Source organism: Panthera tigris, chromosome D3, assembly GCF_018350195.1.
Source record: "Panthera tigris isolate Pti1 chromosome D3, P.tigris_Pti1_mat1.1, whole genome shotgun sequence".
Lineage (NCBI taxonomy): Eukaryota > Metazoa > Chordata > Mammalia > Carnivora > Felidae > Panthera > Panthera tigris.
Window position 1 is genome coordinate 15569371 of NC_056671.1, and position 27112 is coordinate 15596482.

Here is a 27112-nt window from a genome sequence, read left to right on the forward strand (position 1 = left end):
TATAACCACAGCCATTTGATGTTGGCCCTCATTTCCATTTTCATTTCCTGCTCCCACGGGGGGGGGGGGGGGGGTGTGCTGATCCTTGCAAACTACACTTCCCAGGTGCCCTTGCCAGCTGGCTTCCCGAAGAGGAAACTGGAGGGTCAGAGGAAGGGAGAAGCCAGAGTGTTTCTCTCCTTCCCGCACTCAGCTTCTGGTGGCAGCTCCCAAATGAAACTACATCTCCTCCACGAGCCCACCTTTTGCCAGGTGGATTGGGCTGGATTGGGCTTTTGAAGGCTGCCTCTCTCCTTAGCCCCTCCATCCAAGCTAGGTTGTCAATCTCTAGCTTGTCATGCCATCCCTTATTTAGCTTTTCAATTCTTCCAACACCTTTGTGATTGCTTCCCTATATTAAATTCCCTGTATTGAACTATCTGGCATGAATGAGCTCTGTTTCCTGCCTAGGCCCTGCTAAAATAATCTACTAACTTACATCATTTTAGCCTAGTGTGCTAAAATAATCTACTAATCTACATCACTCCAGACTCTGATTACTCAATTTAAAGCAGCCCTGAAAACTTACACTTAGCTCATATTGATAGAATCAGTCAGAATTGCTTTCCAAACACGAACACGCTATTATTTTATTGGACAATTAATAAAGGTAAATTATTTTTAAAGAAGAGAAAAAGATGACCCAAATTAAAAGTTACCACTTACCTATAATTCAAACATCCTGCAATAATATCCCTACTAACAATTTGTTACATTTACTTTCAACCTATTATGTTATTGCATATATACCTTGCCATATATCATTACTTTATTTAATTTTTTTAATGCTCATTTATTTTTGAAAGAGAAAGAGAGAGCACGAGCAGGGGAGGGACAGAGAGAGAGAGAGAGGGAGACACAGAATCCGAAGCAGGCTCCAGGCTCTGAGCTGTCAGCACAGAGCCCGACAAGGGGCTCCAACTCACTAGCCTTCAAGCCGTGAGAGATCACGACCTGAGCCAAAGTCAGAACCTTAACCGACTGAGCCACCCAGGTGCCCCTATATATATCATTACTTTAAAATATAATTTGTATTAGTGTGTATTTTTAGAAATATCTACAGATTTTCATGAATATGAATCTTAAAACTCTCTAGATCTAAGTTCTTTACATTTTTGTGACATGTGGTTTTACTTGAAATTATATTCCTTTCCATAGCAACAAATATACATCGATAGCAACATTAACTAGTAGCACCAAATTCAAATGCATTGTATGCCATCACCTGGATAGACCATGATTTATCCCCTCAACGCTCATTGTTGGACACTTAAATGCTTTTCACTATTATTAATACTGTTGTGATAAGAATCCTCATGGATAAACCTTTTTATCCTTGCTGAAAAATTTCCTGGGTATAAGTACAATTGCCGGGCATGAGCATATGTGTTTTTTAAGGCTACATATACACATGGCTAAACTGCCCTCCAGAAACCTGTAAAGATGGTGATTCTTGGATGTCGTGTGTACTTTTAATTGTGCTAATATCAAATAGTGTTGGTAAACGTCCTGACAACCGGAACTCCCTCATTCAATGCCATTATTACTGCTGGCTTATTATAATTGTAATTAAATAATAGTCACTTCCTGAGCAACTATTGTGAAAATCGCTTCCTGAGAATTCACTGAAATGATGACATAATTGCAGGGATTTGGGGGCTGGATCTTGTCCTGCTAAAGTTTTGTGTCAAGTGGAGGGGACAACTTGACTTTACTGCTATAAATTGGTCAGCACCAGCCCTAATCAATACAAATTTTCTTCTATAGGCAACTGTCAGTAGGCAACATTTGGCAAGGGAGGGGAATGTGTGAAATTTGGACAGTATCGTATTTGCTTCTTGAGGGGAGTAAAACTTGAGACATTTAACAGAATGATGTGTAAACAATTGTGACTTCAAGCAGGGTTTCAATCTCGTATTTTCAAATTATCGGGCAGGGAAGTTTGAGTGTGTTTGGTTTTTCATTGTTCATAAATATTTTTAATTTACAATATCTTTTAAGAAAGTTACTTTGGTCCCGTAGGGAAGAGTTATAGAAGGTTCAGAAAAAGAGAGGAATTAGGAAGATAGGTAACAATGACTTCAAACTTTGATCTCAACACGGCCAATCTCATTGGTTTCACTGTGAAATGCAACAAAATGGATGTCATCTGATGTTGATCACACAAGAGGGGAAGGGAAGGGAAAAGAGGATGAGTTCTAGGTAAAATAATTCTTAAATTTTTTTTAATGTTTATTTATTTTTGAAGGAAAGACAGAGTGTGAGTGGGGTAGGGGCAGAGAGAGAGGGAGACACAGAATCTGAAGCAGGCTCCGGGCTCTGAGCTGTCAGCACAGAGCCTGACGTGGGGCTTGAACTCACGAACCATGAGATCATGATCTCTGAGCTGAAGTTGCGGCACTTAACCCACTGAGCCACCCAGGTGCGCCTAGTTAAAATAATTCTATCTATTGACGGGCTTGGCACACCCAAGGGAAGACATTTTTCAGATAGAAATCTTATGGTTGTGGGTAACAGAAAATCTAACTCAAGCTGGCTTAAATAATAAAGGAAATGTTCATGAAAAGCCTAGTAAAGCCTGATTAGTTCAACAAGGCACCAGGGAACAAGTTTTTCTTTGACTCTCCTGTCTTCCCCCACATCCTCTTCAACTAGAGGCAGGTGCTCCTCATGGGCACAAAATGGCTGCCAGCAACTCCCACAGATCATCTGCTCCTCCAATTATAGTCAATGAGGAAAGAGGACTTCTCCGCCTGTGGTTCCTTAGAGGATCTAGGAACCATGCTTTCTAGAAGCCCCTGGCAAATGTCTGCATGCATCTCATTTGCCCAAACCACATCACATGACCATTCCTTAACCAGTCACAGTGATGGGGGATGGGCTGTGCTGTTTGGCTTCAGCCACTCAGGACCACCCCTGCTGCAAGTGCCCCATGGGAGGGGGGGCGGGCAAATGGTCTAGTGAGGGAGCTAGTATCACAAGGGAGAGTACTACATATTGTAACGTGACTTCCCAAAGAACTCAGACATCTCCGTATGTCAATATATATATTTCCATCCTTATACCGTCATCACATTTAATTGCTGTATACTATTCCATTGTTTAGATGCACCATAATTATTTGACCTGTCTTCTATTGTGAAGACAAATAGGGAGTTGCCGTGAGTTTCCTCTTACAAGCAGCATCCCAGTGAGTGGTTTTGCTGATGGATCTCCGTGCCCATGCAGGGATATTCCCACAGGACGCCTGACAACAGAAGGATCATTATACCCTGAGGCAAGCACACTGTGGCAGCATTTAGGGTGCGCTGACGCATCACCCTTCAGAAAAGTCACCACAACATATTCTTCCACCAGCTTCATTGAAACCACCCATTTTCCCATAATGTCTTGGCACTTCCTTTGGTTAAAAAAAAAAAAAAAATTAGTACTACAGGCATTCATTTCCAGGCAGGGTAATCCAGATAATGATCTTGTTGTTCCACTAAACTGGGGCTGAGAAAAGTGACTCTTATATTAGAATACAGTTAGTTTAACTCTCTTCTTTACATTGACCTGGTATCCACCTCTGAGTAATGAATTTAAGTCTTATGAGGTTTCCCTTATGGCTAGGCAAGGCCAATGATTACCGGAAAGGCAAAGAAAAACCCATAAACAATCACCTGGTTAATTCACTCATAAAACCCTGCTATAGGGGCGGCGAGGGGGAAAAAGTACCATTGACAAGATTCACTTCTCCAAATCAGCTGCCTACACTGCCAACAATGATTATTAACATTTCATTCTTTGCTTTGCTTTGAGTATAATGTTAATATCAAGAGCCTCCATTTATCAAACGCTTGCTACGAGTCAGGAATTTGGCGATGAATTGTCCCAAGGTAAGAATTATTCCTCCTCTCTGCTGAGAAAGAGGCCCAGAGAGGTTGAGCAATTTGTCTGAGATCAAACAGCCAGTCACCAGACAGAACCAGGGTAAGAGCTCAGGTCTGCCTATCTCCAAAGCCCTCGTTGCTTCCGCTGTGCACACGGCCCCTCTCTGGTGTAGAGGAGGTCACTGTGCTGCCCAGGACCCCTTCCAACCTGGTCAGAGATCTTGAATGAATGCCTGAGCCTCCTGCAGCCTGGCTCCATTCGTAACGGTGCACTAACACTTTTTTCTTTCACTTCTTGGCTTCCCATCAGGTCCCAGACAAGCCGATGAAGAGCATCAAGTACATGGACAAGGAAATCATAAACCTCAAAAAAGACCTTGCACGAAGCCGGTGAGTGAGCCCGCAAGGATTAACCCATAGATGCCCTGACAGAGATGAGCAGGCTACAGGGCGGTCCCTACGAGTCCTTGCTAAATCCCAAGGTCCCCAACACTAAACATTAAGCAGAAGACTTGCAGGAGGGTGTCCCTTGGCTGGACTTTCCAGAGAGTATCTTAACTGGACTAACCTCTCCACTAGCTGCCAATCACTGCCTAGAATTCCCTTTGCGTTCCTTCCTGGACCTGAATCCAACTCAAGACAGTTCCCATGTGCTCCAGAAAAATCTCTCCTTTTTACTCCAGACGCACATCACGGTTGCCCAGAGTCAGACAGACCTGGTCTCAAACACTGGCCCTGCTACCTGGCAGCTGGTAACGTGGCAGAACCTATTGAACCTCCCCGAGTCTCCGTGTCCTCATCTGTAAAATGAATATGATATGAGGTTGTTAGAAGGACTGGGTGAAATAAAGCAGCTAAAGTGCCCCTTGTGTGGCCTTTAACACAGTGCCATCCCTATCCAACCTCCCACCCCACCCAACCCCTTCCTGTAAAATAGCATGAGCAAACTGAGGTCTAACCCTATCTTAGTCATCTCTGGACGGTGAGCTGGGCTTTTTCTCCCTCTCACCTCTTAACTCTGTCCTGGGACCTGCAACGTTCCAAGGTGGGATCATAAATGGGACTTTTGGCAAAACACCTCAAGGCACGGGAAGAGGTGGAGACTCTCTGAGCACAAAACACGTAAAGATGTGCTGAGAGGGGGGTCATACAGGCAGTGTGGAAGGCCCGTTTATCTTCTGTGTCTCCCACTCTGAGCCAGACCACAATGCAAGTCAGGGCAACACATTCTCGTTCTTCACCTCCCTCACCCGGAAGCTCCCTCTGTCTCTACTGCCCATCTGCGTCTCCACACCTTCCCCGTCCAGGAGCACAGCTGATGGTACTGGATGCAAGAGCCCAAGAGGGGGCTGCAAGGTGTGGGCATGAAAGATGGGGAGGAAGAATGGCATGAAGGGACGAAGGCACGCATCAACACCCCCTGTCCGGGAGAAACGTTAATTGCAAGCTGTGCATGTAATTTTAAATTTTTGAATAGCCGCACTACTATTGAAAAGTAAAAAGAGACAGGTGAAAGTAATTCTAATACCATATTCTATTTAACCCAACATAGCCGAAGTGTTATCAATCATCATGTAATCAATATAAAACATATTGATGAAATACTCTATTCCATTCTTCATACATGATGAAAAGTGACAAAGTGATACAAAATGAGCAGTGATGAATTACACTCAGGGCACACATCAGTTTGGACCAGCCACCTTTCAGGTGCTCAGTAGTTACTATGGACTGAATTGCACACCACCCCCCGATGCACATGTTGAAGCCCTAACCCCCAATGACTGTATGTGGAGATAGGACCACTAAAGAGGTAATTAAGGTTAAGTGGGGGTTCATAAAGGTGGGCCCCTGAATCAACAGGCCTGGTGTCCTTATCAGAAGAGGAAGAGACATCATCAGGAAGGTACTGTCTGAAAGCCAAGGAGAGAGCCCTCAGGAGACACCAACCCTACTGACACTTGACCTTGAACTTCCAGGCTCCAAAACTGAGAAAACAAATGTCTGTTGTTTGAGCCATTCAGGCTGTGGTATTCTGTGATGGCAGCCTAAGCAGACTAATAGTCAATGTCGAGGTAATCCTGCAGAGAATGTCCCCAGCTCGAGAGCGGATGGACCTCAGTCTCACAAGCTCGTGTAGAGCTGAGAGCAGGGATGGCATGTGAACTTGGGTCTCAGAATTGAGGGCTGAGACCCACAAGGACTCCTCCATTACTTGTGGACATACTGGCCTCTAGAGTATTTGAACCCAGGCTCGAGAGGGCTTTTGAGGCTCAGGCCCTGGGAACCTTGGGGGGAGTAGTGTCAGAAAGTCAAGAGCTACCTGAATGGGGGCAGCAAAGAAAGAGGCTCGTGTAGCTGAGAAAGAACGCCTCAACCGGGATCTGTACTCTGCTCCACGGCCATGCCTGGAGGACATTCCAGGCTTCAGAAGGAATGGTGCAGCACAGAATTTGGATCAGAGGTGAAGTTCAAAATACAGAACCATCTGTATGTCATGGGCACCAAACAATCGGAACAGACACCGGCCATATACAACCATTGTAACCAGGTTGGTTCTTACCAGCTGAATATTACCAATCTTGAGGTAGATGATTCTGACCCAAAGCCTCAGCTGCAAATACATACCAGAATCTTGGGAGCCTGAGAAATGAGAGTTTCCATATTAATCTGTATCCTGTAGACAAACAGCTGATAACTAAAGGTACCAACAGATGGCTTGACCTATGTAAATTCCAGATACCAAGACTCAACCCAGCTCAAGGAGGGCGACAAAGCTGAGCCAGCTCAAACCAGAACTGAATGCGAAATCTTCAGGAAATTTGCAAGCCAGTTATTAGACACAGCTACAGTTTGAAATTCAATGATATGAACTCACAATTAAATGCATCACATTAAAACAAAGGTAATAAATACTCAAAACCCATCACTTCCTAATGATGCCATACATTTCACTCTTCTCTGTGCTCTTGACGTTATTTCTGGTTACGGTATCTGTTTGGTGGAAATGTTGTAGAACAGGAGCGGCTGCAGGCAAATGTCTGCCCAGCTCTACATTCACTGACATCACGTCGGTAGCTCAAAATCAGCCACAGTGGAAATATTCACGGCACAGAAATCCACAAATGCTACAAATCAGGGCTTATTTGTACCCCCCTCCCTTCCCCCGCCAAGAGAGATGGTTGTGGAGCGTTCACCGGCACATCCCTGGGGACATGCTTCCTCTCCCCCACCAACCAAGGCTGAACTTTGGACTAAGCCAGCAGAACATAGGGGCTTTAGTCAAAAGGTGATAAAGACAGTGGCTTTTTTGCCACCCCTGAGTTGGCAGGCCGAGACTGTCACTCCTGCCAGACGCATTTACCATGGCTCTGAAACTAGCTAGAATTTAACATCCTCACTGGACAGGCTTAGCCTGTCCAAACGTTGGACATGAAAGAGAATGTGGAAAAGGCCACACAGAAAAACCACAAGCAAGAAAACAAGAAACAACAATAAAGTGTTCCACCTGGCCACACTCTCGGATTCCACTGACATTTAAGGAAACAGCGAGTCCCCTTCAGAAGGAAACATCCTGCTTTCCAGGGGAAATCTCCTCCCCAAGAGATGCAAACCCTGTGTGCCCATCTCCCAGTATTAAGTGAGGCGAATTATTAGCAAAGAAGATGTTGCCTTTCCCACTTACTGTTTTTCAAACCCACTTCGCCGATTAGACTTTAGCCTACCTTGAACCAAACACCTTGACTACCTCCTAGATTTTTTTTAAATGTTTATTTATTATTGAGAGACAGAGAGACAGAGCATGAGCACAGGAGGGGCAGAGAGAAGGGGAGACACAGAATCCGAGGCAGGCTCCAGGCTCGGAGCTGTCAGCACAGAGCCCGATGTGGGGCTCGAACCCACGAACCGTGAGATCATGACTTGAGCCGAAGTCGGACGCTTAACCGACAGAGCCACCCAGGCGCCCCGACTACCTCCTAGATTTTTATTTAATACCTCAGCCCTCTTATAATTCAATGACACCATCCCCAGTTTCATGGCCAGTTTAACATGATGCTAGAAAGAATAAAAACCTAACTGCTTTCCTCCTCGCCTGCTCTGCCAGATGTTCGGTGGCACCAGGCAGCCTGCCACGCACTTGCTCGCGGAATCTCTCCTAGTGGAAGCTGACAATCGGGGTGTCCGCATGTGCCCAGTTCTTGGATGACTCATGAAGCCGATAACCTATCTTTCTCCAAAGCTGCTGGTGCTTTTTATTGCAAGTGTTTTAAGGAAAATAAACATCTCTGCAACTACAACTAAAATATTGACCTGGAGCTATGATCTGCCCATGGCGAAGTTTAGTTAGGTGAAGGCAACTGCAAAGACACAGTGAGAAATTACCACCCTGCCCGCCCCCCCCGCCCCCCCACAAGTTCCCCAGCAGACCCCAGCAGGGTACAGATTATGCAAGTGTTTGAGATTTTGCTTTAGAGCTCCATTTGGTAGACAGCTGAAGCAAGGCAGTTAGAAATAACAAAGGTGGAATTCTGGCAAAGGAAGCAGCTTTTTTTTCTTTGTAAGAGGTTAGGCACTTCTTGGTTCTTCCTCAGTTTTCTGTGGTCACTCATTTTCATCAACAAATATTGAATATCAGGTATCACCAGGGATATGCCAGGCATGACTGGATATACTGGAGACACGGCAGCGAACAAAACATTCAAAATCCCTGTCCTCAGTGAACAAGAGGCAATGGTGTGCATTAAAATGGGGCAAAGACAACAAACAAGTTAGTGAGTGATGAAATAGGATGGAGAAGGGAGTGTTGGTTATATACTATGAGAGTATAAAACAAGGTGATGCAGGGCGCCTGGGTGGCTCTGTCAGTTAAGCATCCAACGTTGGCTCAGGTCATGCTCTCACAGTCTGTGAATTTAAGCCCTGTGTCAGGCTCTGTGCTGACAGCTCGGAGCCTGGAGTCTGCTTTGGATTCTGTGTCTCCCTCTCTCTCTCTCTGCCCCTCCCTATGCTCCTCTATGCCTCCTCTATGCTCTCTTAGAAATAAATAAATATTTTTAAAAATTAAAAAAACAAAACCACCAAGGTGATGCCTATAGCCTGGCGATGGGGAGAAAGCTGCTATTTTATCTAGAGTGGCCAGAGGAGGCTGTTGTGTAAAGGGGGCTCTGTGCCTGACATCTGGATGGTGAGAACCATTCACATAAAGATATAGGAGGAAGGTGGGTGGAGGACAACAGGTGTATTCCAGAGGAAAACAGTGGATGGGAGCCAAAGTTGGAACAAGCTGCAAGTGTTAGAGAAACAGAGAGTAGCCAATGTGGCTGGAGCTGAGTGAGAGAGGGTGAGAGAAGCAGTCAATGAAATTAGAGAAATGGACCTCGGGCCTCATAGGCCATGGTGAGCATTTGGGTCCTAGTCTAAATGTAATGAGAATCCATTGGAGGGTGCTGAACAAGAGAAGGATATGATCTGATTAAAACAAATTTTTTTAATGTTTATTTATTTTTGAGAGAGAGAGAGAGAGAGAGAAAGAAAGAGAGCGAGCCTGAGCAGGGGAGGGACAGAGAGAGAGGGAGACACAGAACCCGAAGTAGGCTCCAGGCTCTGAGCTGTCAGCACAGAGCCTGACACAAGGCTGGAACCCACAAACCATGAGCTCATGACCTGAGCTGAAGTCAGACACTTAACCAACTGAGCCACCCAGGCGCCCTGGCTATGATCTGATTCTTAAGAGGACATTCCATATGCTGCATAGAGCCCAGTTGAAAGGCTGTAAGAGTTGACAATGAACCGGGGAGAAGTGGGTAGACTCGGGATTTATTTAGAGCCACAGGACTGGCTAATGGATTGGATGTGGGGGACAAGGGAAAGGCAGGGTCAATGTGCTACAATGACTCGTCGATACCTCTGCCTCCTTCACTAGGATATAAGATCTACCATAGCCTAGACTATATCATGTCCACTGTCACAGTTCCCAAGTGTTTGTTGATGGGATGACTTAATTCTTTATGAGGTAACAACGTTTAATAAGGGACATTCACTTTGAGATATGCTTTGTGTCTGAGCTGGTAAGTAGAATGAGTTTTTCCCAACTTTTTTTTTTCCTGGACACAATTAGAGATGAGACTAATAAATTAATTAAAAGTTAGATCCAGGATGGTAGGTAGGCAGCTCGTGTACTCCCACTTCTCTCTCCTGTGTCCAAGGCAGACATCACTAGTGGATCACAGCACTCTTTCAGTCTGAGTCCAGATTTGGTCTTGAAAATCCTCTATGCACAGGCTGTAATTTATTTGCCATCTCAAAAGGAGACTCTGGTGTCTATAATGACACCTTATTAACTCAATTTGAGGGTTGGCATGCAAGAGACCAACAGGAGGAACAGACCTCAACCAAATCCCTTTATGAATGAGGCTGATTTTTAATCAGTGAATTTAAATAGCTGGAAAAATTATTGTTGACCTCAGACATTCACTGGCGGTTCTCAGCAACTTCTACGTCCCACCATTCAACACCCAGGACCTCCACGTCCACAGCCTATAACTCAGAACGTCTTCATTTACAAGTTCAAGCCTGACTTGGCCCACCAGCCCCTCCCCCTGACTTGAGACTTGCCTCAAAGCCCCAGAATTGTTTCAGAAAAATGGATTTACATGCTGGTCAATGCCTCGGATGCAGGCAAAGTTAAGGCTTCTGAATTGCACCTTATGAATCATTCAAAGAAGCCCTCAGTGCCTCCCCCCCATGTCACATCATCCCCACACCCTGCAGCCAGCGGGTGGACTTTAATGAGTCCCCTACATGTTCCATAAAGGCAAGCACTTGGCCCTGCGTCCTTAGCCCAGAACTGATAAACACAGCCGCGTGCCCAACGGGTAGGTCACCGCTGTGGGCTGGAGGAACCTGGCTCAAGTTAATTGCATTTTTATCATCTTGAATGTGACCCAGAGGCCCTGCCCATTTTTTTCTCTGTTACTGATGTCTTCGTGTGTCTTTGACACCTCTAGTTAACCGTAGATCGAGGGCAAGTTTTCTTCTCTGCTTTTCTTACACCGCTCTCCACTGAGGGTAGATATCTTTTTAATTCTTTTCCTTGTGGCTAGGGCTACCTCAGAGGATCCCACATAAAAATTTAAAAAAAAAGAATTAAAAGACCATGTTTTCAAATCTAAGCATCATAGTAACTTGAACCCTTGAACCTTTGGCTACATAAGGATTCGCACAATACTTTGTTTTCTGAAATTCTTTCCCAGATGACAGGCAATGTGCTCAGTCTTATAGTTAGGCTTGGGGCCTTACATAATACAGTTGGAAGTGCATTAGCTTTGGAGTCAGCGATGGATTCAAATTCCAGCTCTACCAGCAATTAGCTAGGCGTCCATGAACAAATCAGCTCACTTCTCTAGACCTCAGTTTCTTTATCTATGGTATGGGATACAGAGATAACAAGATCTGCTTCACACTGTTGCTGGCATTTGTGAGAACAGAGATGGGTGAGGAATGCAGGAATAAGTCAACAAAAGGTAGTCTTTGTTTTTTAGCTGGTTTTGTGAGATCATCTGAAAATGTTCACAGGCAGTGACAAAAAAGCGTCAACGTTGGAGACAAACAGGCCCAGCCCTGTCCCTTATCTGCTAAGTGGTCTTGCTCTGGTCATTTTACCTCCCTGAACCTCAGTTTCTCATCTGTAGGATGGAATCAATGTCTCCTTCCAGGGATTTCTTTTTTTTTTTTCAATATATGAAATTTATTGTCAAATTGGTTTCCATACAACACCCAGTGCTCATCCCAAAAGGTGCCCTCCTCAATACCCATCACCCACCCCCCATCAACCACCAGGGATTTCTTTGATGAGAACAAAAGGAGACAAGGTGTATCATCTTCTATTCCACTTTGTTCCTTCCCTTAGCTCTTCTAATGCTCTGAGAACAGAGATGAGACCAGGGAATTCAGAGTTGCCACTTACAAGCCACATAGTGATGAACAAACTACGTAATTTCTCTGAGTCCCAGAGTGGGGATTGCATAAATACTTTCTCCCTCTCACAGGGCTCTTGTGAGGATTAAATGAGTTAATACATGTGAAGCATTTAGAACAGTGCCCGACCCATGGTAAGTGCTTGATAAATGGTAGCTGTGTATCTTACATCATCCGTGTACCCTGAGTGACTGTAACTATTTTACAATATGATCGCGATCTCATGGATTCCTCCCTGTCCCTAGTCAGGGAGCTCCAGGCACAGTGCGGCATGAGATGCAGGAATACCACACCCAATCCCAGATTCTGAACCTTGGAGGGTTATGTTTTAAGGCCAGCTAGAGCCAATACGATAGGGAGAGGTGGGGAGTCAAGATGGATAGTTTGTAAGTGGAGACTGTGCAAATCAGCGGTTAGTACTGGATTTCCAGATTAATTTTAAATCTCTTCCTATGGGGATTGTTGAACAAGCCATTACTCTAATGGATGTAACCACAGGCTGCACAATAAAGCACTAATCCACCACTTAGAGCAGACGCTGCATGCATTAAGCCCTGTAATTTTTAAAAATTTTTTTATTGAAATATAACATAATACAGGAAAGCACACAAATGATTAAGCTCAATAGACTTTCACAAAATGAACACACCCCGCTAACCCACACCCCCATCAAGAAAAGGAACATTACCAAGCCTCCCCCAGAAAGCTTCCTTGTGTCCTCTCCAGTTACTACCCCACCCCCAACCCCCCAAAATCGCTATCCTGAATTCTGAGGCTGAGATCAGCTCCTCTTGTTTCAAACTTTACATAAATGAAATTGTACAGTTGGAGCTCTTTATATTATCAGGTTGTTTTCATCCAACATTATGTTTCTGAGGCTTATCCATACTGTCTCACAAAGCTGGATGGAGTTTGGTCTTTCTCAGGTCCCTTCTAATTTCCATTCGGTGAAGATAGCACGACGCATTCATTATGGTATTGATGGACATTTGGGTTGTTTCCACTTTGAGGGGGTACTATGAACAGAGCTGCTGTGAACATGCTTGTACATGTGTTTTGCTGAACATACGCATTTCTGTTGCACGTATACCTAAAAGTGGAATTGTTGCTCGAGTTTGCACATGCTCAGCATTACTAGATACTTCTGTATCCCAAGCCCTATTTTTAAAAAAATTTTTAATGTTTACTTATTTTTGAGAGAGAGAGAGAGAGAGAGAGACAGGGCATGAGCATGGGAGGGACAGAGAGAGGGAGACACAATCTGAAGCAGGCTCCAGGCTCGGAGCTGTCAGCACAGAGCCCGACGCTGGGGTCGAACCCACAAACCGTGAGATCATGACCTGAGCTGAAGTCGGACACTTAACCAACTAAGCCACGCAGGCGCCCCCACCCCCGCAAAGTCTATTTTTTAAACAACTTTCAAAACATACACCAATAAGACAATCTTGAAAAACTAGAAAATACAGATCAGTAGATATAAATAAGTAACGGAACCACACACAAGTACATCACTAAGGAATGATTATTCATATTTTGGCATATCAACTTCCAATATTTTTCTATACAGACATGTAATTTTAATAAGGCAAGAGAACCACTCTGCATGTACCATTTGGTAACCTGATTTTTTTTATTCAGCAACAGATTATGAACATCTTCCATGCAATAAATGCACATCTACAACTCCATTTTTTAAGGTTTTTAGTATGAAAATGTTTAGATATCCATAAAGGCAGACAGAATAATATAATTAATATGTATTAATTATATTAACAATATATATATTGTTAAAATATTAACAATATTAACAAATATTAACAATATATAGATCTTTTTTGAGAGAGAGAGAGAGAGAGAGAGCGAGCGAGCAGGGGAGAGGGGCAGAGGGAGAGAGAATGTTCAGCAGGCTCCACTCTCAGCACAGAGCCCTTAGTGGGGCTCGATCCTATGACCCTGGGATCATTACCTGAGCCGGAAACAAGAGTCAGACACTCAACCAACTGAGCTACCCAGGCATCCCTTCCCCCATTATTTTCAAGCATTTATTATCTTATCTGTAAATATTTAAACGACTATCTACAGAAGAACTCTTTTTATTTTTATTTTTTTTAATTTTTTTTAATGTTTATTTATTTTTGAGACAGAGAGAGACAGAGCATGAACGGGGGAGGGGCAGAGAGAGAGGGAGACACAGAATCGGAAGCAGGCTCCAGGCTCTGTGCCATCAGCCCAGAGCCCGACGCGGGGCTGGAACTCACGGACCGCGAGATCGTGACCTGAGCTGAAGTCGGACGCTTAACCGACTGAGCCACCCAGGCACCCCAGAAGAACTCTTTTTAAAGCAAAAACCATAATAACATTACCACATCTAAAAATTAGCAATAATTCTTCAATATCAAATATCCACTCAAGCATAACAACCATCTTAATAGCTGTGTAATATTCCAGTGTAAGAATGCAGCAAAATTCACCTAACCTATTTCCTATTGCTGGATTTCTTCATTATTTTCAATTTGGTCCCGTTATATAAACAGTGCTTAGAGGGACATCTTCAGAGTTAGATCATTATTACTTTAGTTGCTTAGGATAAACTCCTAAAGCATGCATCTTTAAGATTCTAGACCCTTCACTGAAGTCTTCTACATTTACACTGTGTTTCAGTTCTGAAGAGGTAGCTAATTCAGGAAATGTTTGAAACAAAATGAGCTTCTCTCACAAGAAATGAGAGAAAAGCAAGAAATACACGGTGAGAGGTTGAAAATACTTGACACATGACTGTGCACTTTTCGCTTTAGTAGTCTTCAGCAGTGGGGATGGGGGGAGCAGTTTATGGAAAGCAAAATGAAAACATAAAGTGTTCATGAAATAAACCCCTCCTAAATTACTGGCAACATCCAGCTGAGCCACAGATAGAACCAGGCTGCATCAGTGAGATCATTTCCCATCCCCAGGATTCTTCATGTAAAATATCTGCCCTACTTATTAGCACTTCCTGTAATCCCAGCCCCTCCAGAAGTGACTGTAGTCACCCAGATGAGCCTATTGCCCGGGGCTATAATCCATGCACCTTTTGCAAAGCAAATGAAAACTTTGACTTTTCCTGAACAGACTATAGTCTTTGACCACATCTTTGCCTGGGTCTTTTCTGTAGCGTGAACTAACATTTTGCAGTCATGATTTCACTTAAAAGTAAAAAAAAAAAAAAAAAAAAAAAAAAAGCAACAACAACAACAACAACAACAAAAACTGCATTAAAAAGCCAGAAACCCCACAGGTTCACCAAGCTCATCTCAGAACACCTGAACTGTGCTCAGGAGCAACACTTGGGATGCTAGACCAAAAATCATCCGGCCGCCCACTGGGAGAGAAGTGACACTCTGTCATTTGTCCAACCCACAACCCACGGGAGCGCAAAGCAATAACAATAATAAAAATAGCAGGCAGTTCACACTCTGTTATTGCAAAATTAATGCTCGTAAATATATTTCAACAGGTATTCATTTCCTCATGACTCTATTCCAGAAATGGATAAGAACAAGAAACACCTTTAAAACCAGTTTTCCCGTCACCTACCCTTCACCTGATCTAATGTATTGACAGATAGTATAATATGTGATGGCTTTTGGAACCAGCCTGAATCCTGGCTCAGCCACTGATAAGATGTTTAAATGTGGCTGAGCTATCTAATCTCCGAGTCTCATTGCCCTCATCTGTAAAATGAGAAGAATAATAATGAAATCTACTTCACAGGGCAGGGATGAAAATAACATGAGTCAAGATGCATGTATCCGGCACTTGGACTGCATCTGTTAAATACACACTACAACCAGAAGGGCCAATACTCCTGATGGCTGGTGTTTAATACCACACCCCGACTGCTTGACCATGCCACTGGGGTTCTTCCGTCCACTTAATTTCGGTGAGATTTTCTTACCACCTGTGAGGGGACCCAGAGATGTCTCATTCCTGTCTGATGGGAAAACCAGGTGCCGGAGGATATGCAACTGTAATAAGCTTAGGACACTATAGTTTGCCTTGACAAAGAGCTGGATCCTTTTCAGACACTGTTTTTAAGATGACATTAGTTAGTCCACAGGAAGCATTTAGAATAGAGTTGCCCAAGTAAGTGTTGGCTCTTGTCATTATCAGCGTTTTTCTTATTAGTATTACCTTTATCGGAAGTGGAGTCAACAGCTTGAATCAATGGGAAGAAAAAAGGATGGATCACAACTGAACCAACCTATGTCCTTCCTCCATACCCACAAACCCATCATTGAGAAGAAAATAAGCAAATTCATCCTACGGACCACTTTTTCTGTAACATGAAAGAGGCTACAAATTTGAGTCACGCTTTTTATTTTTTCAGTTGACCATATGAGCCATCACATGAGTTATTCTCAGGAAGTCAAAGGTCTCCCTCTAGAAGCTTCACTTCCTCCTTTGGGTTGTCTAAGAAACAGAGGTTCATTGGGTACCTTGCTCACCCAGAGGAGAAAGCTTGCGCTTGCAGCGTCCTCCGCTGCCATTGCTTTTCACTACCACAAGGTGTCGCTGTAGAGAACAGGTCCTCCAAGATCTGCCAGACCATACTGGCCTTTCTTTGCTGACATCTCACTGATCCACATCATAGCTCTCCAAACCCATAGGATTTCATTAGATGCCTTCTCCCAATCAGTTTACCTGCACATGGGAGGTTACCTTTAGGGGCTCCAGGATGCCCTATCCCTGTTCAATCTGAGGGAAGCTGTCCAAGCATCTGACCAAACCCATTTTCTGGCTGCTTTTTTTTTTGGGGGGGGGGGGAGGGAACTTACAAGGAGAGCACAATTTTTTTTTCCTATTGAGAAGCCAAGCTATGTTACATAAATCATTTTAATAGATGAGCAATGATGTGGAGTGAAAATGTTTTCCCAAAATCAAACCTCACTACAGCCGTATTATACCATCGGATGGATGGGGGACATTAGGGCGACCCCTTAGAAGCTTACCTGGACCTCATCCTCTCAAAATTTCCCACGAAAACAAAAACAGAGTCAGCAAGAATGCTCATAGAAGCACTCTTCTGCCCTGAGCTGAAAAAAATGCAGGACAGCCAAATCAAAGAGCCTGATAAGTGTCTAATGATGCTTCAGCAAGTTCTCTTAGGGTGCGTCTGAGGCAAAGTCTGAGGGTCAGGAATTTCTGAATGCCTTTCTGCTGCTGTCAGTCTCATGGGTGCCATTTAAAGAAAATGCATGGCCTGGCCCTTCAGCACATCTGACGTGTTTCACTTTAGGAATCATTCTGGGTCAGATTAGCTCCAAACAAGAGTTTCCTGGCAGCATGTGGATGCAAAGTTAAAGAAATCAATTAGAACTGGGACCTCATCAAAATAAAAAGCTTCTGCACAGCAAAGGAAACAATCAGCAAAACTAAAAGGCAACTGACGGAATGGGAGAAGATTATTGCAAACGACATATCAGATAAAGGGTTAGTATCCAAAATCTATAAAGAACTTATCAAACTCAACACCCAAAAAAGCACATAATCCAGTGAAGAAATGGGCAAAAGACATGAATAGACACTTCTCCAAAGAAGACATCCAGATGGCCAACAGACATATGAAAAAATGCTCAGCATCACTCATCATCATGGAAATACAAATCAAAACCAAAATGAGATACCACCTTACACCTGTCAGAATGGCTCACATTAACAACTCAGGCAACAGCAGATGTTGGTAAGGATACGGAGAAAGAAGATCTCTTTTACATTGTTGGTGGGAATGCAAGCTGGTATAGCCACTCTGGAAAACAGTATGGAGGTTCCTCAAAAAATTAAAAACAGAACTACCCTACAACGCAGCAATTGCACTACTAGGTATTTATCCAAGGGATACGGGTGTGCTGCTTCAAAGGGACACATGCACCCCCATGTTTATAGCAGCACTATCAACAATAGCCAAAGTATGGGAAGAGCTCAAATGTCCATCGATGGATGAATGGATAAAGAAAATATGGTGGTGTGTGTGTGTGTGTGTGTGTGTGTATACATATGTGTGTGTGTATATATACATATACATACATATATATACACACATATATATACATACACATCACATCTTTTTTATCCATATACACACATATATATACACATATATGTATACATATACACATATACACACACACACACACATATATATATATACATATATATATACATATACACACACACACACAATGGACTATTACTCGGCAATCAAAAAGAATGAAATCTTGCCATTTGCAACTATGTGGATGGAACTGGAGGGTATCATGCTAAATGAAATTAGTCAGAGAAAGACAAAAATCATATGACTTCACTCATATGAGGGCTTTAAGAGACAAAACAGAGGAACATAAGGGAAGGGAAACAAAAATAAGATAAAAACAGGGAGGGGGACGAAACAGGAGAGACTCATAAATATGGAGAACAAACTGAGGGTTGCTGGAGGGGTTGTGGGAGGGAGGATGGGCTAAATGGGTAAGGGGCATTAAGGAATCTACTCCTGAAATCATTGTTTTACTATATGCTAACTAATTTAGATGTAAATTTTAAAAAATAAAATAAAAAGAAATCAATCAGAACATTATTCTGCAAGAAAATTCTTTGAATCAGAAGAGATTTTTTAGGAATCTCTGCAATGAAGCAAGATCCAAGCAACTAGTTAAGGCGGGAATCTGAATCCCCATCCATGCCCTGAGACAGCTCACCCTTAGATCCTGTGAACTCTTTCCCTCAAAGTCTACTTCAGGAAAGCACAAGGATTTGCAGGGAGGCAGTGTATGTTCCGAGCAGGTCTGCTCTCTTGCACAATTCCAGGGGCACCATTTACAATGTGTGCCCCAGGGGGAACAGAGCCCCCAAAATACAATTTGTAGAATACAAATAATAATACCCCGGGGGGTTGTACAATTGAGCAGCCCTTTATTGGTAGTGATAGAAAGGTAAAAATAAAAGCTTAAAGAGCTCTCAGGGCTTGTGGGAGGAAGTGTGTTGTGGAGTGAGAGAGGGAGAGAGAGAGAGAGAGAGACCAGATTATTGGTAAGAGTGTCTCAGGTGGATCGCAGACTAGATATAGCCGTAAGTGCATGTTCAGGTTCATGTACCTTTCCCTGCAATACCCATCTAGGTCTTTGAGTTGTCACTTATCAGAAGCATTTGGTCTAGAAAAGTGAATGGGAAGTGACCAGGTAAAACAGAGAGAGAAAGGGAAGGTATCTCAGGCAGAGAAAATATTATGCACATGATCACAGCCAGGACAGGACCCGGAAGGCTGGGTGACTACAGACACCTTTTGCCAAGTTCCCCCTCTGTGTCAGGCACTGGTCTAGGACTTGACGTAAGGTCGTCTCAACCGTGAGAGGAAGACGAGAGAGGACAGCTTAACCCTGGGGACCAAACCCTGAAGTGAACAGCTTTCAGGCTGACACAGACCCTGAGTGAACGGGAGAGAGCTGGCCTGTGGTTCTGGGCACATGTTTTGCATCTTCTGGGATTCATCTGAATGTACTATGACAAGGACAGGCAGTGGCAGACAACCACACTAGGACCAGGAGGCCATGAGAAGCTGCTTCTTACGGTGACAGGCAAGACCCAAGTTGTAGATTCAGAAAGGGAGCCTTTGGCCACCACCCCCAACACACACAACTGCACCACGCCTCAGACCCTTCCCATCTCCCTGTGTACTGACTCGGAGTGACATAGCCATTGCGAATTCCTGAGGAGTGCGCCCTGTCTCCAGCAAGTAATCCCTGCCGTCAATCAAGCGGGAGAACATGGGTCCAAAGATTGCAGCCTGGTTGTCTTGTGCCTTATTCCATTGTCTGTTGTCTGTCTGGAAATTCTAAACCAGGAGTGCTTCGGAGATGGCTGGTGTGCTCCAGAAAAAGCCTCTCTTCCTGCTAATGCATTTACATCCACACTGGCAGGTCTGTGACGAACAACTCTCCCATTCCATTTAGTCATTAAGCACAATAGGTAATAATGTGCATTGCAAGCTGGGGTTTGCATTCCTTTTAAAAAAAAAAAAAAGTCAATCCGTGTATCTCAGAACTGAAAGCCAACTGCCTCCAGAGGCTTCTCCAAGCTTCTGTTTTCTCAGCGCCTGTGTGCGGACGGCACCAGGAGAGCGCCACAGTTAAGACAGTGGCTCCTGGATTCAGACAGACCAGAGTGTGCGCATCCTGACATCGCCACCTTCTTGTTGGGTGACTTTCGCCCAGTGCTTCAATTCTGTGAGCCTCAAAGTTGCCCCATCTTTGAAATTATAGTGCTTGCCTCGTAGGGCTACTGAAGGGATTCGATGAGCTAACACGGGTGAGGCATGAGGGCCCGGCCTCCCCCACAGAAAGTGCTCTGTAAGTAATGGCTACCATTAGGATGATTTTCCAAGCCTCAGTCCTCTCCAGGGTTTCTGCCCTCAAGGATATCTGGCTTCTTCCGAGCCCCCCTCCAAGTTGTAATTGCTTCTGAATATGAGGGGGCAAACAGACGAGAAGGGAGGTGGGGAGGTGAGGGGAACAGGAAGAGGCACATTAGACTCCTGCACACGAACAGACTTGCCAATATTCCCTCCCCAGTGAGGTGCAGAACTCCTAATAGCAGTTGCCTAGAAACGGAGAGCTGTGGTAGGCCTCTGCTCCCTTCCAGAAATCACCCTAATTGGGATGCATGTAGAACTGTTTGTTGACACTTCGAAGGTTTTTCCTCTTCTTCTTCCAGAAGAGATGCAGTCCTCCCATACAAATGCTGACTCACATTAATTAAAGAGTAGCCCTCGGCCAAGGCACCTTTTAACCCCACAGAAGCCGGCGTGGCTGGCGGCCTTGGGTTGGTGGTCTCCGATGAAATGGCCATTTTAGGTCACCATCACTGTGTTTGCATTTCAGGATGTTTACAAGGTCTGAGGCGACTTTTGAAGGCAGGATGGTGGGCAGACGCGGGTGTGTGTGCACCTGTGTGAACAGTGAGGTCATATGAAGCTTGCAAAGTCCAGGAAATTCAATCAAAATGCAACACGTGCGTACCGTGTAGCCTGATATTAGACGCTAGAGGTGCCTTCCTTTTGGGGGGTTTAAACACCTCTTGCAGTCATTTGGCATAGGTAGGTCAGAGACCGCATTACAAGCTAAAGAAATAACTTCCCTGAGAGGCACATAGGGAGCCCCTTTCATTTGATCACTTCTCAGAACACAGCTATATTCTAGCTCCCAGTTGGAGAAAATATATATATATATATATTGCAAAGACATCCATTTATCTCTTTCCTGTTTGGATGATTCAGCTTCTGCACGGATGGTTCTATACACCTGCTCCATCCAAAGAGAATGTAAAGGGACCACGTCGAACTAGGGTGGCGGTGGTATTATGTGCCAGAAAGTCAGCGTGTATTTAATTAGGTTCTGAAATGCAAGAATTTCAAATGATTGTTATTCATGCAGTAAATATTTTATGAGGCTCTCCTTTGTACTGGTTCTAGGGATAGAGAAAAGATTTAGAAATTGGCCCTGTCCTCAGGGAGCTCTGTCTGGTGGTGGGGTTGGGAGGAGGGAGTGCACGGACAGACAAGTCAGTGAGCAGTTCAGGAGTGCCTAATGCAGCCTGGGAAGAGCAGAGGTGACTGCTGGGGAGGGGTGGGGTTACCTGAGCAAGTTCTGAAGGGTAAGTAAAAGTCAGCCAGGTGGAGAAGCAGGGAAGAGCGTTCGAGGCAGGGTAGCCTATGAGCAAAGGCACTGCCATGGGGAAGACCACTGTCTTGCAGCTTGGTATTGCTAAGCATCACTTGACGAGGAAGAGGTCTAGGAGATAGGACAAATCCAGCTCATGCAGAGCCCTGGGGGCTGCACTGGGAGGTCTGGAGACGATGTGCAATACTGGTGAAGAAAGAGGAGGAAAAGAGGTCCAAGGCAGGGAGGCCAGTGAAGAAGGAGTGGCAGATACCAGAGGAGAGACGTGATGGCAGCCTGATTTTAGAGCATGGTGCCTGGGAGGGAAGACTTTGGTACTTAGCCCCACAGAAGGGTAGAGCCCTGAGACAAAGCAGTGAGGACAGAAGGGAGCCATTGGAGGACTTAAAATAGCAGAGCGGAACACTCTTCGCACGATATGCTTCCTCACGCTGAGGAAGATGGCTCTGTGCACCACGGAGGACCAAAACATCAGAGGAGCAGAGTTAAGAAGCAAAAACATTTTGGTCATGCCAAGACTTTTATTTTTATTTTTAAAGTGTTTATTTTTTATTTTTTTAATGTTTAGTTATTTTTGAGAGACAGAGCATGAGCAAGGGAAGGGCACAGAGAGAGAAACAACTTGAAGCGGGCTCCAGGCTTGGAGCTGTCAGCACAGAGCCCGAGGCTCAAACTCATGAACCGCGAGATCATGACCTGAGCTGAAGCTGGACACCCAACCCAATGAGCCACCCAGGCGCCCTAAAGTGTTTATTTGTGAGGGGGAGGGGGAGGGAGAGAGAGAGAGAGAGAGAGAGAGAGGCAGCCCGAGCAGGGGAGAGATGGAGAGAGAGGGAGACACAGAATCTGAAGCAGGCTCTAGACTCCAAGCTGTCAGCACAGAGCCCAACTAGGGGCTCGAACCCATGAACCATGGGACTGTGACCTGAGCCAAAGTCAGCAGCTTAACCAACTGAGCCACCCAGGTGCCCCTGGTCATGCCAAAACTTTTAAACATCAAGCCTCCAGCTAAACAGCTCCTGCTTTTCAGTTCATCGAGTGATGCCTGAGGTGACCGAGGGTTTAGAGACAATGCACTGAACTGGGAATCCAGAAACCCCATTTCTGTCTTGGGTCTGCCTCCAACTTGCATTCGATACCTCTCCTCTCTGGATCTCATTTGCAAAAGGAGGGTTTAGAGCTTTCCCCAATGGTCTTCTCACTTCCAAAATTCTCAGTCTAGATTCTGACTCAGATCAGAACAATGATGCCCAAGGCTGAGCTGTGGACACCAGGAGTGGGGGGTTCTGGTCCCCAAACGCCAACTAGAATGCAAATTCTTTGAAAGCAAAGGCCAAATCTTATAATTTTGGCACCTTTCCTTGGCCCCAATTCACCTTGTACACAGTCCATGTCCAATAAGGATGTTAGGAAGGAAGGAATTGAATGAAGTGTATTCAGAAGGAGGCAGGATACATAAAAATGGGATCGGCAAGCAGGGAAGAGATTTAGATTAGGCAAATACTCACTGACAGCCAATTTGGGAATCATGAAAAATGATGCCTGAAAATGCTGGTTTCTAATTCTAGAGATCGATAAGAAGAGAAATGACCTTCAACAGATCAAATAATCAACATAACCCTTCTGTTTTTTTTTTAAACTCACTGAATCAACTAGCCATTTTCTTTAATTAATGATCAAAAATAATATTATATTCCTATCATGTGCCCAAGAACGGGAAGGGGTGAGGGGAGACACGTGGTAAGTGTGATACGGTGAATGCCTTCAAGGAATTTCATTTCTAGAGAGGAGTTTAGCCCAAATTCTGAAACCCTTTTGCACAGAGGTGCTGTCTTTTTTGCATCTCAGTCCCCACTCATCCCCTTCTCATCTGTGTACACACACAGATGTGTGTGTGTGTGTGTGTGTGTGTGTGTGTCGATGAGAGGGCTCGCTTCCCCGAATGTGGCCCTGGCAATCAGCAATACTGTGATCAGGCTGCCAGGGCCAATCCTTCCTCTTCACAAAGCAGTTTTGAATCTCCCAATTTCCAGCCATGGTTAGCTTTTGCACGACTTCTTCAAATGCTTCCACACCATTTCTTTGTTTTTTTGGCTTTCATGACAAGTCAGATGAGATAATATTATCTCAAAGGAGGACAGGCCCAGGCCTCCAGTCTGCCCCATCTGGGTAACCTCACACAAAGTCGCTGAACCTCTCCGTACTTTCCTTACTGTGAGATCCGGCTGCCGCTGCTACTAATACCTGCCTCACAGGATTGGTTACAGACATTGAAGGGGCTCAGTCAGTTAAGCGTCCAACTTTAGCTCAGGTCATGATCTCGCGGTTCATGAGTTCGAGTCCCGAGCTGGGCTCTGTGCTGACGGCTCAGAGCCTGGAGCCTGCTTTGGATTCTGTGTCTCTCTCTCTTTGCCCCTCCCCTGCTCATGCTCTGTCTCTTTCTCTCAAAAATAAATAAACATTAAAAAAAAAAAAAAAAGACATCGAAGAATCCAGGAACTGCAAAGCCTTTTTTTTTTTTTTTTTTTTTTTTTTTTTTTTTTTTTTTTTTTTTTTTTTTTTTTTTAGTTAGCAGCACATGGCAATTGTTCCTGTTCTAGCTGCAGTGACAATGGTCATGGTGGAGGTCGTGATGGTGCTGATGGTTCTCCCTTAGCTAACAGAACAGAGTGGTTAACTATTCTCCCTATATACACAGCCAGCTGCTGGGAGAGTGAGAATTAGAACCCAGCTTTTTAACTGGCATTAATGGGGGTGCCTGGGTGGCTCAGTCGGTTGAGTGTCCGACTGACCCTTGGTTTCGGTTCAGGTCATGATCTCATGGTTTCCTGAGTTTAAGCCCCGGGTGGGGTCCTGCTGCCAGCCCAGAGCCTGCTTGGGATCCTCTCTCTCCCACTCTGTCTGCCCCTCCCCCACTGGCACTGTATCTCTCTCTCTCTCTCAAAATAAATAAATAAACTTAAAAAAAATACTTTAATTGACATTAATGTACGTCCCACTCTTGCCTAAATCCATAGGTGTCATGCGAGTTCACTGTTTACCAGCCGTCTTCCCCTGAAATATCCACCGGGTTGTGAGTGGGTTCCTTAGATGCTTCTATCTTTTTCCTCCTCTTCCCCTTCCTCCTCCTTCGTTTCTCTTTTCCTGAAGATCTCAGAGATTAAGTAAAGGAGGAATCCAGAAAAGAAAACCACTTAAAATAATTAGGAGGTTTCTGCATGTAATTTCTTATTTAGCAGAGCAGAGGTTAATTCCCTGGCCCTTTAGCTTAATAAATTTCATTACTTACACGAAGACCAAGTGTTTTTCCCACCACCACTATGGGCAGCCGATTCACGGACCCTTATGAATTACTGCATAATGCAATTTACCAAATCCCAAAATAATTGCGGTCTAATTACGCTGTTCTTGCCGCCACCCTCAAAGAAAAGAACCTCCCAAGCTCACCATTTGAAACAAGTGCCACCTCCCAGAAGCTTTGTGGCACTTAGAGCCAAACCACCACCCTGGCTGTGTGCACAGCAGGAAGGCTGTAACAGCAATCATTCACGGCTTTGATGGTGATGATGATGAAAACAGTCATTGTTACCATTTTCCCCGAAAATCTCCAAGGTGCCAGGCACCATGCTAAGTGCCTGAAAATCTCCAAGGTGCCAGGCACCATGCTAAGTGCCTGTCGTATATGGTTTCAACAATGTCCTAAGATGGGTATTCATTTAGCCCAGTTTTACAGATGAAAAAAAGTGCATCTGGAAGAGGGAGAAATGATTCACCCAAAGTCACAGACACCAAGAGATCAGGAGATGCTAACTAGTTAAAACCAGAACAGACCGTTTCCAAAACCAGCACATTTTCCTCATGCTAGATCAACCTGGATCAAACCACCTGGGTTTAAATTCCAGCCCCACCACTTACTAAGCTATGGTTAGACTGCCTGACCTCTTTGAGCCTTGGTTTGCTCATCAGCAAAATGGGGACAACTACCTGCCTCCTGGGGATATTGTGAGGATTCAAGGAGATCATGTACATGGGAGTCCCTAGTTCAGCATCTTGCTCATGCCCTTACTATGCACACCTTTCCACCTCCTGCAAAGGTACCAGCTTCCCTTCAACTACAGATGCTCCCCTGACTCCCAGCTCTCACTCTTACAGGCTCAGACCCTCCTGTATCTATTTCCTGACACCCTCAATGGAGACTCTCCAAGACTTACTTCTCTTTGCAGAATTTCATGCTTCCAAGTTTCCTTGTCTGTTTCCCACTATCCAAACTAACCTCCCGCCAATATCTTTCCTTTAGTCCCTGGCCAGCAATTTAGTCAAGGATGATGGCACATTAAAGGTGAGAATCATGACAGTTCAGTCGAGGAAAAAAGACAGAGAGACAAAGAGAGAGACTCAGCTGGGACTCCATGCTGCTGCATGGTAAACAGAGCTGGAGATTACCAGCATTTGACCAAGGTAAAGGCTTAGCTCCCTCCAATAAAAGAGGTTTCCGTTCTGGAGGAAGAATAGGTATGGTGGCTTCATGGTCATGTAGGACCCAGGTTCCTTCTATCTTTCAATCCACTATCTTTAGCGTTTGCTTCCATCTGCAAGGTTTCCTCATGCTCACACAGTGGCTGCTGGTGCTGCAACCATTACAGCTAAGTCTCAGGCAGCAGGAAGGAAGAAGGGGGAAAAAGGCCAAAGGGCACATGCCCCCAGCTGTATTAACATCCTTCAAAGAGTTTTCCCAGAAGCCTCTCCCAATGACTTCCACTTGTATCTCACTGGCCTGTCCTATCTGCAAGGGCAACTGGAAAGCACAGTTTTGTGTGTTGTCTTGTTTTGTTGGTGTTTTTATCGAGGCATTTGGAAGCCCAAGAGAATGTGGTCTGTTACTAAGGAAGGTGGGGAAATGGATATTTGGTAGGTAACTGGCACTTTCTGCCATTAGGAGGAAGGAAGGGAGGTAGGGAAGGAAAATCAACAAGTGTTGATCGCCCACGCTCTCTCTCCCAGGCACTGTCTTTAAGGAGCCCATAGTCAAATAGGAAAAGCAGACCAAAAAATAGACAATTGCCATAGAGTGCAATAAGTGCAGTAATGAGAAGCACATAAGCACAAGAAGCCAGGGGGAGAGGCACGGAAGAGGTACTTGAACTAGCCTGGAGTTAGGAGAGTGGGGGAGTGTGAGATCGAATGGTCAACACTGGACAATTCTTCCCAAGTCTTGAAGGACAAATAGAAATCAGCCAAGTGAAGAAGCAGCAAAGGGCACTGCAGGAGGAAGCAAAATCATGTGTAATGTTCAGGGGTAGGGAGTGGCAAAGAAATGACTGGTTGAGTGGTTAAAGACTAGCAGGCAGGAAACTTTTCCCTTCTTCCCTTCTAGGTTCTTGTAATAGGTCAACTTATAAAATATCAGAAAGCTTATTGTATATAAGTTCGGCTTAAACTCACCTTTCATGAATAATTGAGATAAAAGCTTATGTAGTTCCCTATTAGGGTTATCGGAAATTACTAACCACCCTACCT

General features: G+C 44.5%; 1 protein-coding gene across 2 annotated transcripts in view; it reads left to right on the plus strand.

Moving 5' to 3' along the window:
* Positions 1-27112, plus strand: part of CCDC60 (coiled-coil domain containing 60) — a 163658-nt gene that overhangs the window by 68583 nt on the left and 67963 nt on the right. For both annotated transcript variants that reach the window (XM_042962526.1, XM_042962527.1), the window contains one exon: positions 4222-4301. In XM_042962526.1, coding sequence (XP_042818460.1) covers positions 4222-4301 — 80 coding nt within the window. The remainder of the gene's footprint in view (positions 1-4221; positions 4302-27112) is intronic.